The 13014-nt window shown below is 31.4% G+C and overlaps 1 protein-coding gene across 2 annotated transcripts in view; it reads left to right on the top strand.

The window, feature by feature from the left end:
- The window catches only part of LOC107454613 (uncharacterized), a 61403-nt gene that overhangs the window by 20304 nt on the left and 28085 nt on the right, over positions 1-13014 (top strand). For both annotated transcript variants that reach the window (XM_043051164.3, XM_043051166.3), the window contains exons 3-5: positions 3583-3668; positions 8352-8416; positions 10712-10967. In XM_043051164.3, coding sequence (XP_042907098.2) covers positions 3583-3668; positions 8352-8416; positions 10712-10967 — 407 coding nt within the window. The remainder of the gene's footprint in view (positions 1-3582; positions 3669-8351; positions 8417-10711; positions 10968-13014) is intronic.

Below are 13014 nucleotides of genomic sequence, written 5' to 3'. Positions count from 1 at the left end.
GTATTTTATTGCTTCAATGCAGACTATTAGTTATTGTAATTATCTCATACTCCAATTAATTTTGTGGTACTTTCACGTACTATATAATACATATTTATTGTCAAATATTTAACTTTAAAAGTTGGCATCCTCCTATCTTGAAACATAGTTTTGAGTAGAGCAGCCAAAAAATAAGAGACTACACGTTTTAGGCCCGTGCTATTCTATATGGCGGCGCTACTCTAACCTATGCGTCCAGATTGGAGAACCTCAACTTTAAAAGTTGAATATTTCAAAAATTAGCTATGATATCTGATATAAAAATAATTGCATGAATAATATTATAAAAATAGCAATGTTTTGACAAAATATTGAACAATTCACAGGACATAGATATCAACGGATTTTCCACCTTAAAGTGACAAATCACCTCAAATTTTGTGTATACAGTACAGTTGATCTTTTATGAAAAAAATCGAATTGAAATATTAAAAAAATTTTAAGTTCAAATTTCCCGCCGAAAAAATTTGAAACTATTTTTAAAAATGCAATTTAATTTCTTGCAATCACATAAATTATTTCAGATTTTTTTGCAAGATCTAACAATATGAAAAAAATAGATTTTTTATAAATCACATTTTTGGATGTTACATAAGCTATACTCACAAAAAAATCCACCAGTTTGGGAAAATGCGCATTATGTTTCAACTTTCATATAAATGAAATTTATTACTGTTCACTTGTTTTTATATTGGAAAATTTTTCGAAAAAAAAAATTTTTTAAAAATTTGACGCCAATTTTTTTTTTTTTTTTTTTTTTTTTTTTTAAATTAACCTAATAGGTTTTTCTGCAAAACTACAGATATATAAAATTCTCGAAATCAATTTTGACAATAAATATGCATTATATAGTACGTGAAAGTACCACAAAATTAATTGGAGTATGAGATAATTTCAATAACTAATAGTCTGCATTGATGTAGTAAAATACCGATTTTTCTATATATTGAATTACTTTTTATCTCTCACAGAACCTTCTATGGGCCGAAACGAATGTTGCCTCCTAAAATTATTCCTCATAAGACATACATCCCACTAGTTTATTTCAAAATTGGCGAGTCACACTTCCCTAGTTTCCCTTGTTAGTTATTAAAGGATTTTACTCGTTGGTTACTTTTTTCTAGGTTAGAAAGCCCTTTTTTTAATAGCTTCTGAATATATTGTATAATAATTTCAGAAGCCATTGAGAATAAGTCCACCTTTTATCAATATTTTTTTACATAAACTTTGAAATAAAAATTAAATTCTTCTTATTCTTTCGATATTTGTTGGTAACACTGAAAAACAAGATATTCATAGTAACTCAGGGTTGCCAGACGTAGTATTTTTAATACTACGGTGGTAATTTCTCACCAAAAAAAGGGGCATGGTATTTTTCGTAGTATTTTTTTAAAATGTGGTATTTTTTTAAAATTTATTTTATTTTCATTTCCTAAAACAAAGAAAAGTGCCACTCTAGTTTTGAAGTAAAAAACAATTTTTGAAATAATCCAACAGTTTATTTTCTATTAGTCACTGTATCTAGTGATGATTGAGAAAAATAAAAGTTCGTTTATACTAGTAGACATAAATTTCTTATCTTTTTCAGCTGCCAAAAGGTATAAGTCCTAAAATTTTTAAGATGCTGTCATTATTTCAATAAATACTTACGTTTTTATTTACACATCTTGTACATATCTTGTTTTTTTTGCAGAGTTTACACCTCGAAAAAAGACTTTATACACTTTTCTAATTAAGTTAATAAACCAAGAATTTTAAAAACTAATGTAACAAAAAACATTAATTTTCTCAATTGTTGTGTTTTGGACGCATTGGCTTCTGAGCGACTCATAGTAGCAGTCGTTTTTTTTTCTCTTTTATTTATAGGGAGGACTGATAATAATTGATATTGGTAATTATGAACTGCGCTATAGGAGGGCCATCGAAGACGTGAACTAGATATGAAGTGTGTCGGAAAAAAAACAAAAAAAACTTGAAAATGAAACTATATTTTACAATTTGGGAATTCAGGCTAATTTCTCTCAGGTACCCTGCCACGAGTTTCTTGGAATGAAGTTCCTTCTGGGAATAACGTCACGTCAAGCGGGATTTTTTTTTTTTATTTCGGCACCATGAACCTCTTAGAAACTGTTTTTTCGTAAGAAACTCAACTAGTTTTTTTTTTCCCAGACGGTACTTACTACCTAGAGTCCTCTTTCTAAAGTGGAATGATGATTTTTGAGGACGAAATGAATTCTAGCGGAATTCGTAACGACTAGCCGTGGCTGGGATTCGAGCCCGGTTCACCTCATTGGGAGGCGAAAGCTCTATCCCCTGAGCCACCACGTCTCGCGTCGATCTATTTGAGTGGGAAAAAAGGACAGGGGCTGATATGTCTGTAAATGCTGTTATTTCGGGTGTTCTACTTTATATTATAGTTTGTTTTGTTTTGCGCACTTCTTAAAATTTTTTTTAAAAATATATAAAATGCAGAAAAAATCTTATTCTTATAGTAATAAATAAATAAGGGATTAAGGATAATAACTAACTGAATAACAAGCACTCTATACAAAATTCATCGCGTGCCGCTTAAATATCTTTTTTCAAAATTCATGGGCAAATGATACATTTTTGTTCCACGTCACAATCTGTACTCTTAAAAACAAGTAATTACCGTTAGTCTGACAGTTGGTGCCTTAAAGAAACGTTTTGATAGGATATTAGTTTTTAAAAAAAGTATTTTTGTCTTTTTTTTTTTAAAGTAATGACACTTTTAGCGAATCTCTTTCTTTTTCAAATTTTAGCCTTTGACTTTTTTTTTATCTTAACATCAGTTTTTATACATTTTTTTTCACATTTTAACTTTAACTAATCACAGGTAGATAGTCCCTTTTAGAAAATAAAGAAGAAAAAAACACTGGATGGAACGCCTTCAGACCGGCGGAAAGATCCGAGCTCAAGTCCCAGGGATTTATATGGCTGCTGGAGTCAGAAAGGCTCGTTTCATATCATATGAAATCATGTGTCGTGAAGGGTGAATCACGTGATCACTGTCCTAAATGTGTAAAATGTTCTAAAAGAGGATGAAAATAAATGTTTCAGAAAATTGATTCCCTAGTTTCGAAGAAAAGCATCTAAGTTCGCTTAATTTTAGCAGGGGAGGTGTAGGGTCATTTAGAGGGTGTGTCGTCTCTGTTCACTTATTTGAAAAATACTCGAGGTAACATCAGTAGAAAACAATGTTCCTTTCCAAAAAAAAAAAAAAAAGATTTTCTTCCTATAAGCTTGATTAGACATATATTTAAAAGAGAAATAAAATTTTTAAATGACTCATTAATTTCTTATGTAACTCATTCAATTTGTTTCCTTGAATTTATTCTCCCGCTCTTCCCATGAATTCTCTTAGATTTCAGACGGGCATAAATTCTTCTTGACTTCAGACAAATATAAATTCTTTTTTAACTTCAGATGGGCATAAATTCTTCTTGACTTCCGGAAATCGTACTATGCAGAATTTTGTAGGGGTGGTAAATGAAAATTATATTTTAAATTGTGTCTATGTAGGCGAGATGTCTCATCAGTGGCCACATGAAAAGTCGCTTAGACCAAGGCACTATGATATGTCTGAACTACAGATTGGATTCTTTAAGGTAAGTCGCTCTTGTTACTATTGCAGGAATTGTCATCGTACATCACTTTGGATTCGCTGTTCGTGCGCATTTCAACGGCTACTTTCATTTTTCTAAATTAACTTAATACTACGCTTATTCTATATTTTCTAATCATTGTCGTAAAAATTATATTCAAATAGGACCAGAAATAGCTAGAGACCTGCAAGAAAGTTTCAGATCTCTAGCTATGATGCAGATTTTAATGGTCCAATTTGAAAATAATTCAATTATTATAAAACTTCAATAATTTTAGAATTCAATTATCATAAAACTTCAATAATTTAAAACTTCAATAATTTAAAACTTCAATAATTTAAAACTTCAATAATTTAAAACTTCAATAATTTAAAACTTCAATAATTTAAAACTTCAATAATTTAAAACTTCAATAACTTAAGACTTCAATTATTATAAAACTTCAATAATTTAAGACTTCAATAATTTAAGACTTCAATTATTATAAAATTTCAATAATTTAAAACTTCAACTATTATAAAACTTCAATAATTTAAAACTTCAATTATTATAAAACTTCAATAATTTAAAACTTCAATAATTTAAATAAATACAATTTTAAATGTGTATGAACTGCTAGTCCATAATAGGGAAGGCCATGGGTTGCTATACGATTGTATCTATGATTTGCCCGCCTCCACTTTCGTAACTATTCGCGATCGCAACGAACTATAGGGGGCGTTGTTGTATGAGACGCATACCTGCGATTTCTATATGAACCGTCATTCAGTTACTCTGGAGACGTCTTTAATGTAGCGTGAAGCATTGCAACGTTCCTTCTTTAATGTGGCTTATTAAATTTAAAAAAGAAAAATGTTTGATATCCTTTCTTATACAACCGAAAACAAGATGGTATCTCTTTTTTTTTTAAAGAAGGAACATCTGAAAAATATTTGTAAATAAACAGAAAAAAATATGTATCTTCTTATTAAAGTTAAAACCTAATGCCTGAGAAATAGTTTTACTAAATTTAATGATATAACCTGAAAGGCCTATTTAAACTTTACATTCCATAGTTTTAAGAATCAAACATTAAGTTTCAAACATTAAAATAAGCAAAAAGTATACATAAGCTTCACAATTTTATGTAATTTAATTTTGTAAATAAAGTTTTTTGACAAGTAATTTTATCAAAAAATTTTAAGTTTTAATAAAAATCATTATTTAGAAACTGAAAAACGTAAAGTAAAGAATGCTTACGATACAAAAAAAAACAATTCTAAAAATTCCTTGTATTAAAATAAACAACTTTCATGTTTTTTCTTTTTTGATTCATAATCGGACGTAGAAAACCATTCTATAGAAAACTATCATCAAGAAAAAAACTACTTAAAAGTAAAATTTTTAATTTTATAAAAATCAACACTTACCTGCTTATAAATCAGAAGAATTCCAAAATGATTTGTTCTTCGATTTTTGTTACCATTTTTCAGTGCTACGAAAATGCGTCTTTGGGATTTGCCAAAAATAGAACAAGATGCAATTTTATTTTTTCTGGAGCGAAATATTTTGCCCATTGTCCACCGAAATCCGATAAACTACTTTGATTTTAAAAAAAGTGTTTCGTTTTATGATTTGTCACAAAAATTTTAGGTGTCGATTGGCGGCACTTAAAAACAGCCAAATCTGTAGCTGCTGTGGCGTTAAAACATAAGTACCGAATTTTTATTCATACTTTTCTGAATCATATTACTTGAAACATTAGAACATGCAAGAAGTATACATAAACACATAATGTTATACCATTTATGTTTTCAAAAAAAGTATTTTGACAACAATTTTTATCAAAAAATTATAAACTATAAAACGGAAAATAAAGAATTCTTAGGATAAAAAACGATTTTAAGAATTCTTTACATTGAAATAAAAACTTTCATATAGTTTCTTATTATTCTTAATCAGACGTAAGAAACCATTCTGTAGAGAACTATCATTAAATAAGAAAAAAAAGTTTTACAAGCTAATTTTTTATTATAAAAATCATAACACTTACCTTCTTTATAAATCCTAGAGTTCCAAATGAAATGTTCTTCGTTTGAAAGTTTTATTTTCAAATAATATGTGCATAGATTATCCCTTTATTACTTTTAGATAACATACCACACATCAAAATTTTATAATTGTAAGATCTGGATATGAATTTGAATATGTAGCTTAAAAACAGAACAGCTGAATTCTAGTTGAAATTATCTATTCTTTCAAAACTAAGAAATACTTACCAAGAAAACGATAAAACATTTATTAATCATCAGCACAAATGACACTATTTCAAGTAATTTGTTTGATTCTTTATTGTTGTTTTCCGAATTATATAGATACAGAAATATATACTGTTCTATAACAAAGAAGAATTCTATAACTATTGCAGTTCTTGACGTTCTGAATTCACATTTCTTTATTGGAATGACGAAAGCAATGTTGACTTCATTTTAATTTGTAATGAATTGAAGACAGAAAAAATTATTTTACCGTAATATACACATCTGTAACAGCAAGTGATCATGAAATTGTAAGTTATGTTGTTGGTAATTGAAAGGTAAAAATTATTCAGAAATTGTTCTTCAAATGCTTGGCGTGTTCTGCTTCAATGTTTGGCATGTTCTGGTTAGTTTTTTCAAGTTCTTCAGCTGTTCCTTAGGGAAATTTTTATTTTTATTTGCTGCTAAGAAAATGGCGTCCGTCATAGCCGATGAGTTTGATGGAACTAAATGAAAACGTGACAAATTAATGTCTGATATTTACAGGCTCCCGATAGAGGGCGTACTCGAGCGTTGCGATCGCGAATTGTACTGAATCACCCTATATATTCTTGTTAACTGCTGACCTAATAAAATTAATAAATATTTGGAGTTTAGGGCACGTGACTAAATTTAACATTGAGACAATCAACTCTTGTGTGTGTAGCGCAGGTGAAAAACCAAATTAAAAATTTTTAATGAGAATTTTTTTTCCCTTCAAATTATTTAAAGCTAAAAACATGACAGACATTTTCCGATAGGTGACCTACGTTAAGCGTTAAAACCATCAAAACGGAATAAATTACGGAAAAGGAAGCGAGTGGCAAAATATGATTTGAGTTCATCATTACAACTATAAATGAGTTTGAGGTAGAGATCTGAAGGGTTTCTCCAAACAAAATTTCGCAATTTTTGAAGACAAAAAAGTTCTAACCTGTTTAATGTTAAGCAATTTGACACAAAGTTTAAGATAATACTCAAAAACAAGTTTAAGATAATACTGCAACAAAAATACTAATACCCTCTCACTGAAAATAGAAAATATCACACCCTTTTTTTCTAAATTGGAACCGTTTGCAAACTCACATATTTTGTTTTAAGTTAAATATTTAAATCAGTTTTCCTTACTTCACATCTTTGATTTTGCGCTCTAGAGTTCTTGACTTCGAATAAACTTTTATTAAGTTAAATTTGCTTGAGTATAAAATGCTGCTTAAATTCGTACTATACTCCGTTGCAAGTTAAGAAAAGACTGTTGCACTATGGGATTTAAGTAATTATCTGCGACAGTTCCGTTTTATTTAGCTATCAAATAATATAATTATGCTTTCAAAACAATATATAAGCTTTTAAGAGGTAAACTAATCTGACAGAAATTTAATTCCAGCTATTTTTTATAAACAACAAGAATTTCCAGAGTTGGTGATGTTGATATCCGTTCGTGCTTGGAGCTTGGCATCCATTTGGCTCCCACTTAAATGCAAACAGGCTCTCTCCATAGGAATAATAGTTTTTTTTTCTTAACTTGCAACAGATTGTAGCCCAAGAATACTAGTAAATATCTTATACTTTATTTCGGCAAAATAAGAAATTATTTTTAACAAAATCAACAAAAAAAAGAAAAAATCAGCAAAAAAATTGTGATAGCCTTATTACGATCTCTGGTTACCCATGGGTGAAAAGCTTTTTCTTTTTGGATTGACTCCTTTAAACATTTCAAATCATGGGTTGCAAAAACTGTCTCAATGGATGTTTGATCTTCATATCCTTACCTATGTACATGTTTCACGAAATACTTTTTCTTCTTCAGCTTTCATATCGATATTGAAATCACCGTCAAGCCAGTCATTATACGTTAATAATAAAAAGAATATAAAAATACTTTAAACTATTATGATGTAAGTACATTAAAAAGACCTGCTAGTGAAAATAAAAAGAAAAACAGCAGTGGTCGCCATAGCAACGCATGCGCACTGTTTATTATTACTCTTGAACATAGTTGAAAATCGCGGACGCCATCAAATCGAAACCAAGACCCATTTTGGCATTTGGTAAAAAATTAAGTTTATTGCAATTTAAAAAATGCCTTTTGTGAGTTTGTATGATTTTAAAAGGATCCTATTTGTCTGCCTATTAAGAGTCATCTCAATTTGTTTTAAATCTCTTATCATGCAAGCAAGATATCATGGTATATATTTTTTTTCTTCAAATTTTAGCTCTAAAGGAAATTAAATTGTACAAGTTCTGTGCGATATTTCACAAAAGTGTTTGTATTTAAACAATGTCTGTTAATATGTTTAACACCTGTAAAAAAAATTCAGAATCCTTAGTTAAACTTAAGATACGTTATTGAAAATCAAAACAAAGCAACAACAAAAAATTATACATTGATGCTTTTCTAATCTTGTAGGTTCAGGAAGATGTCGACGCACGCGGACGTTTCCGAAGCAAGTTCAAAGTATTATTCATGAAACGGTAAGATATGCTTTCATCCCAATACCAATACAAACACAGAAAAAAAGGAGGTTTTAGAGGGCTACGCTATTCAGAACCTATAGTTTGTCTACGGTAAGAACTCCACCGCCACAAAGTCTGAGGCCGTATGCTACTATGGAAACAAGAATAGCACATTTCAGGGAGTCTCTTCACTCTAGGGCAACACGAAGAAAAAGATTCCCTTTCTCTTGCCCACCCGAACCGAAACCTGTCCTAAACAGTGACCCCACACCCCTACTTAAAATAGTCATACCTCGTTACCACAGTTACCGCCACAGGTTCAGACGAATAGCTAGGGGAGTTCTTGCTTTAGACAAACTATATAGATGGTTGACTGAATGTAAACAATAATTAGCTTCCTAAAACCGGAAGATATTTAGAAAACTTCCGGTGTATCCCTCCGCTTATGATATGCTTGCGAGGCGAGGTGTGAACAGACTTAAATGTTCTAGGAAGTTTTATTATTGTGGTTTGTGTTTAAATGCACGCTTAAAATTTTACAATTCATCTGTAATTTATAAATTCAAACAGGTCGTGAGCCTAAAACAAATTTAAACTAAACTCAGTGGCGCGACAGCCCGTAGAGGGCCAAGGCCTACTGTCCCCATCTTAGTTTTCTCGATCCTGGGCTCTGGGTTGCCGGAGCAGATGTTCTGGTTAGTGTTCAGCCGAACTCGAAACCCCCAGTGTTTAGTTCCCATCGATCCACTGAAGGGATGAAATGCTGAGTCCGCCCGGAGGATCGAACCCAGGACCTGTGGCAGGAGAACAGGAAGCGCTACCATTCAGCTAGTTGGCGTCAAAACAAATTTAACGAAATTAATATCGCAGCATAAAAAAGTGTAATGTTAGCCATGTTTTGAGTGTTATCCCTTATTATTTGGCAAACTTTTTGTAAAATAGGACCGTTCGTTATTTATTTATTTATTTATTTTGGTAGCATCACACAAAGTTTGCGGAGTCATGTGTTGTTTCATTGAAAATTAGATTGAAGGAATGTGTTATATTGAAAACACTACAAGTATTAATGATATTGGATGGTGCTTTTTTTCAAGTTTAGACGTAAAAATCAGTCGGAACTTGTAACCCGGATGTCTTACGACGAATTTTAGTTTTCCACAGTCAACCATCCATGCGTGAAAGTCCGGGGAGGGACAGTGGAATAAAACGAGGGAAAATCGAAGAACGGTTTACTCACGTGACTATTGGCGACGATTTTAAAAGAAGTTCATTTTTTGTTTCATTCAGCATCTTTCAAAATGAAGAGAATTTCTTTGCATGTTTTGCAAATGCGCTTCAATTAAAATATTACATTTATAATTGTCCAAATATTACATTTTTCAAAATTGGTTTTCAGTTTTTTTTATGCATTTCTTAAATGATTCTTTATAAGTTAAGACAACTGAATACAGCTTTATCAATAATTCGTTGTGAAACGTTTTATTTTTAGTACCTGTTCGAAAACCCTGTACATCAGGAAAATCGTCTTTAAGATGAAAATAGGTGTATATTTTTGATTGAAAATAACGAATCTTTAATTATTTTTTTTATTTATCACGCATTATTTTCCCAATAATTCACATTTCAGTTTAACTTCATGTACATCATCTGGCCGAAAGTAAGCAGACACCTGGTTGTTATGGGTGGTGGAAGCATAATGGTGTGATGGTTTTTCTCGTAGTTTAACCTGGCTTCGTAAGTTCCTGTGGTTGAAAACATGAACTCTGAGATGTATGTAAACAATGCTGCACTCCCAACTCTAGGGCAATACTTCGGCCCATTTATCTTCCAGCAAGATAACGCTCCATTCACAGATCGAGGTTTGCACTGACGTAGTTTGACAAAATGGGTGTTCAAAAACTAGATCAGCCTTTTCAGAACCCCGATCTGAATCCCATTGAACATCTTTGGGACGAAGTAGAGCTTGAATTACGTAGCCCCATCCAAATCGACCTTCCTCACTGCAAGCACTCACTTCAGCTGTAATGGAAGTCGATTCCTACTAGGTGAACCCGGTTCGAGTCACTGATATGGCAGGTCGATACGAATTCTGCACGCAGCTCGCACCGACCGCAGCGCTGACGTAAAATATCTTCAGTGGTAGACGGATCATGGGTGAGTCGTCCCCTTGCCGTCAGGCTAACCATAGGAGGATTACAAGGCTGCGGAATTGAACAATGGTAATCGAAAACTCCCTATTGGTTCAGCTGTTCAACCACGGTTATAAAATAAAATCTTGCCTTATCGTGGAATTAAAACAGAGTCTCCTTACAGACAGTTCCTGTATGATTTTCCAGTCAGCAGATGCAACCAGCCAAGTTTGAAAAAACTTGAGCAGAAGTGGGATGATGAGATGGCAAGAATTGCCATTCCTTTCAGGACTATTACTTCCATCCATTTGAAAGATCGAATGATTCATTTGAATGTAGATTCCACACCTCACTTCTCTCTGATGAACTCACAATTATCTCAACTCGCAGACAACACTACTTCCTGGAGTCATTTTCTGCAAACTTCCTCCACGCACAAGGTAATTTTATCATTTATTTTTAGTACATAGTTTTGAGAAAGAAGTGTGTGTTAACCATTAAATGCATATAACATGTAAAAATACATTTCGCATGACGTACGTTTTCAGAATCCTAGACGAAAATGGATTAAATAAAGATATTTATATTATGGGTCGAAAGTGGTTAACACCTCTTAGTGTGCATTACCGAAGACCTCCTTCACATTTGCTTGGTCATAATAGGGGTTGAGATAAGAGAGGGTGATGGGTCGTTCACTTTGCTGTGCGCCTTGCAACTTTAAGGTGACAAGGGACTTTCAAATAAGCAAAGATTTGCCCAAAAAAAAATCGATTTTTCACTTTTCATATTTTTGAAATTTAGGCATTTGACGGAACATTTTTTTAAAAAAAATTCTTGAATGAGAGCAAAATTGACGAAGTTATGGCCATTTCTGTTTTAACCACGCCCCTTTGACGCTCTGTAATGAAAAATGTCTTCTCAAAATGTCTCTTTTGACTAATTTGCAAATTTTAAACTGTTCCAGGGAAATGAATTTTCATTCTATTGACCCGAGAATTTGATGCTATATATTTAAGAATATTATTAACATTTTGTTGGAAAAGTTTTTTAAATTATGTTAACAGTGTTATTTTTATACGTGATATTTCATAGCGGTATGAAGATTTTTCTCCAAAAATGCTGGTTTTTTACTGCTTTTTTATTGTTATTTATAATAAAAAAAATTAGTCCCAACAATTTTTTTATATTACCTGATATGTAATATGGGAAAAGAATTTTGACATTTTAACAAAATTTCAGACGAGAGGAATAATATAAATAAACATTAAAAATCCGATATTTTTTAATTTCTTAAGTTTTAAAATGTTTTTTTTTGTTGAAATTTTGTATATAAGTTGTTTTTAACAATCCAAATGTATACTGAGAATTTCAAACAAATCCCTTGATAATTTCTAAAAAATATTTTGAAAGTTCATTGTCGCCTTAAAAATGCATGAAGGGCAGAGCCTCTTTATTATTTCGTTTTCTCTGTAAATATTTGCTGAAACTTTTACTGATATTTGAAATAGTCCAAAGTTCGGACCCCTTAATGTTAATTTTACATTCTACGTTTTTCGTACGATTTAAAAAAATTCATACAATTATAAACGTTGCTTATTTAAAGGTAATTCCATGCATTTAAGTAAATATTTATTAATTTTTATTAATTTACTTTAAATTAGTCGAAAAAAAATCTTGCATTGTAAGGTATACGCATTTCTACATAAATTTAGAGAATGCAATTTTAAGCGGCAAAACACAAAGTTTGAAATAAATCGGTAGAATAGTTCCACAGAAATTGAATTTTTGAAATACGATTTTTTTCAAAATTCGATTGGGACCATATTTCCTAGATTGCGGCTACCCCCAATATTTAGGGTGTAAGATATCCGAATCCGTCGGGGAAGAAAAAAGGTATGTTTATTAAGAGAAAGTGCGTTTTCTGGTCTTATTTCGTAAATTAAAATACTGTCAGCACTAATTAATTAGCATATTTGAAGTCACCCTCTGGAACTATTAAAATTGAGTTCTAGAACATGAAGAGGATCATTAAATCAAAAGTTATTCAGGGTGATCCTTTCATTTTTTGCGGGTTCTACAAATATACACCCACTGCATAAATTTTTATATATTATGATAAAAAAACATTTTAATAAAAAGTGTTCCATCTCCAGTTTATAAATTAGTAAAATATATGGCATTAATACAGGGTGTTTATAAAGTCGCGGACTCATTTTGATGTTTAATAACTCATAAAATAATAAAGATAGATTAAAATTAATAACATAAATGGTTAGATAGACTCAAAGAGTTTCAATACCGTGAGACACAAAGGGATTCCCCAAAGGTTAATGTGTGGTGTGGACTAATGCACGACCGAGTCATTGGGCCTTTCTTTTTTACAGAAAAGACGGTCTCATCAGTCGTATACTTAGACATGTTGGAAAACTTCGTATTTCCACAACTAGAAAAGCTTCAGTCACATGTCTTTTTTGCAACAAGATGGTG

The sequence above is a fragment of the Parasteatoda tepidariorum genome, chromosome 10 (assembly GCF_982258835.1).
Source record: "Parasteatoda tepidariorum strain Cologne lab strain chromosome 10, Ptep-v5.0, whole genome shotgun sequence".
NCBI lineage: Eukaryota > Metazoa > Arthropoda > Arachnida > Araneae > Theridiidae > Parasteatoda > Parasteatoda tepidariorum.
This window is presented reverse-complemented; position numbering and strand designations above follow the sequence as displayed.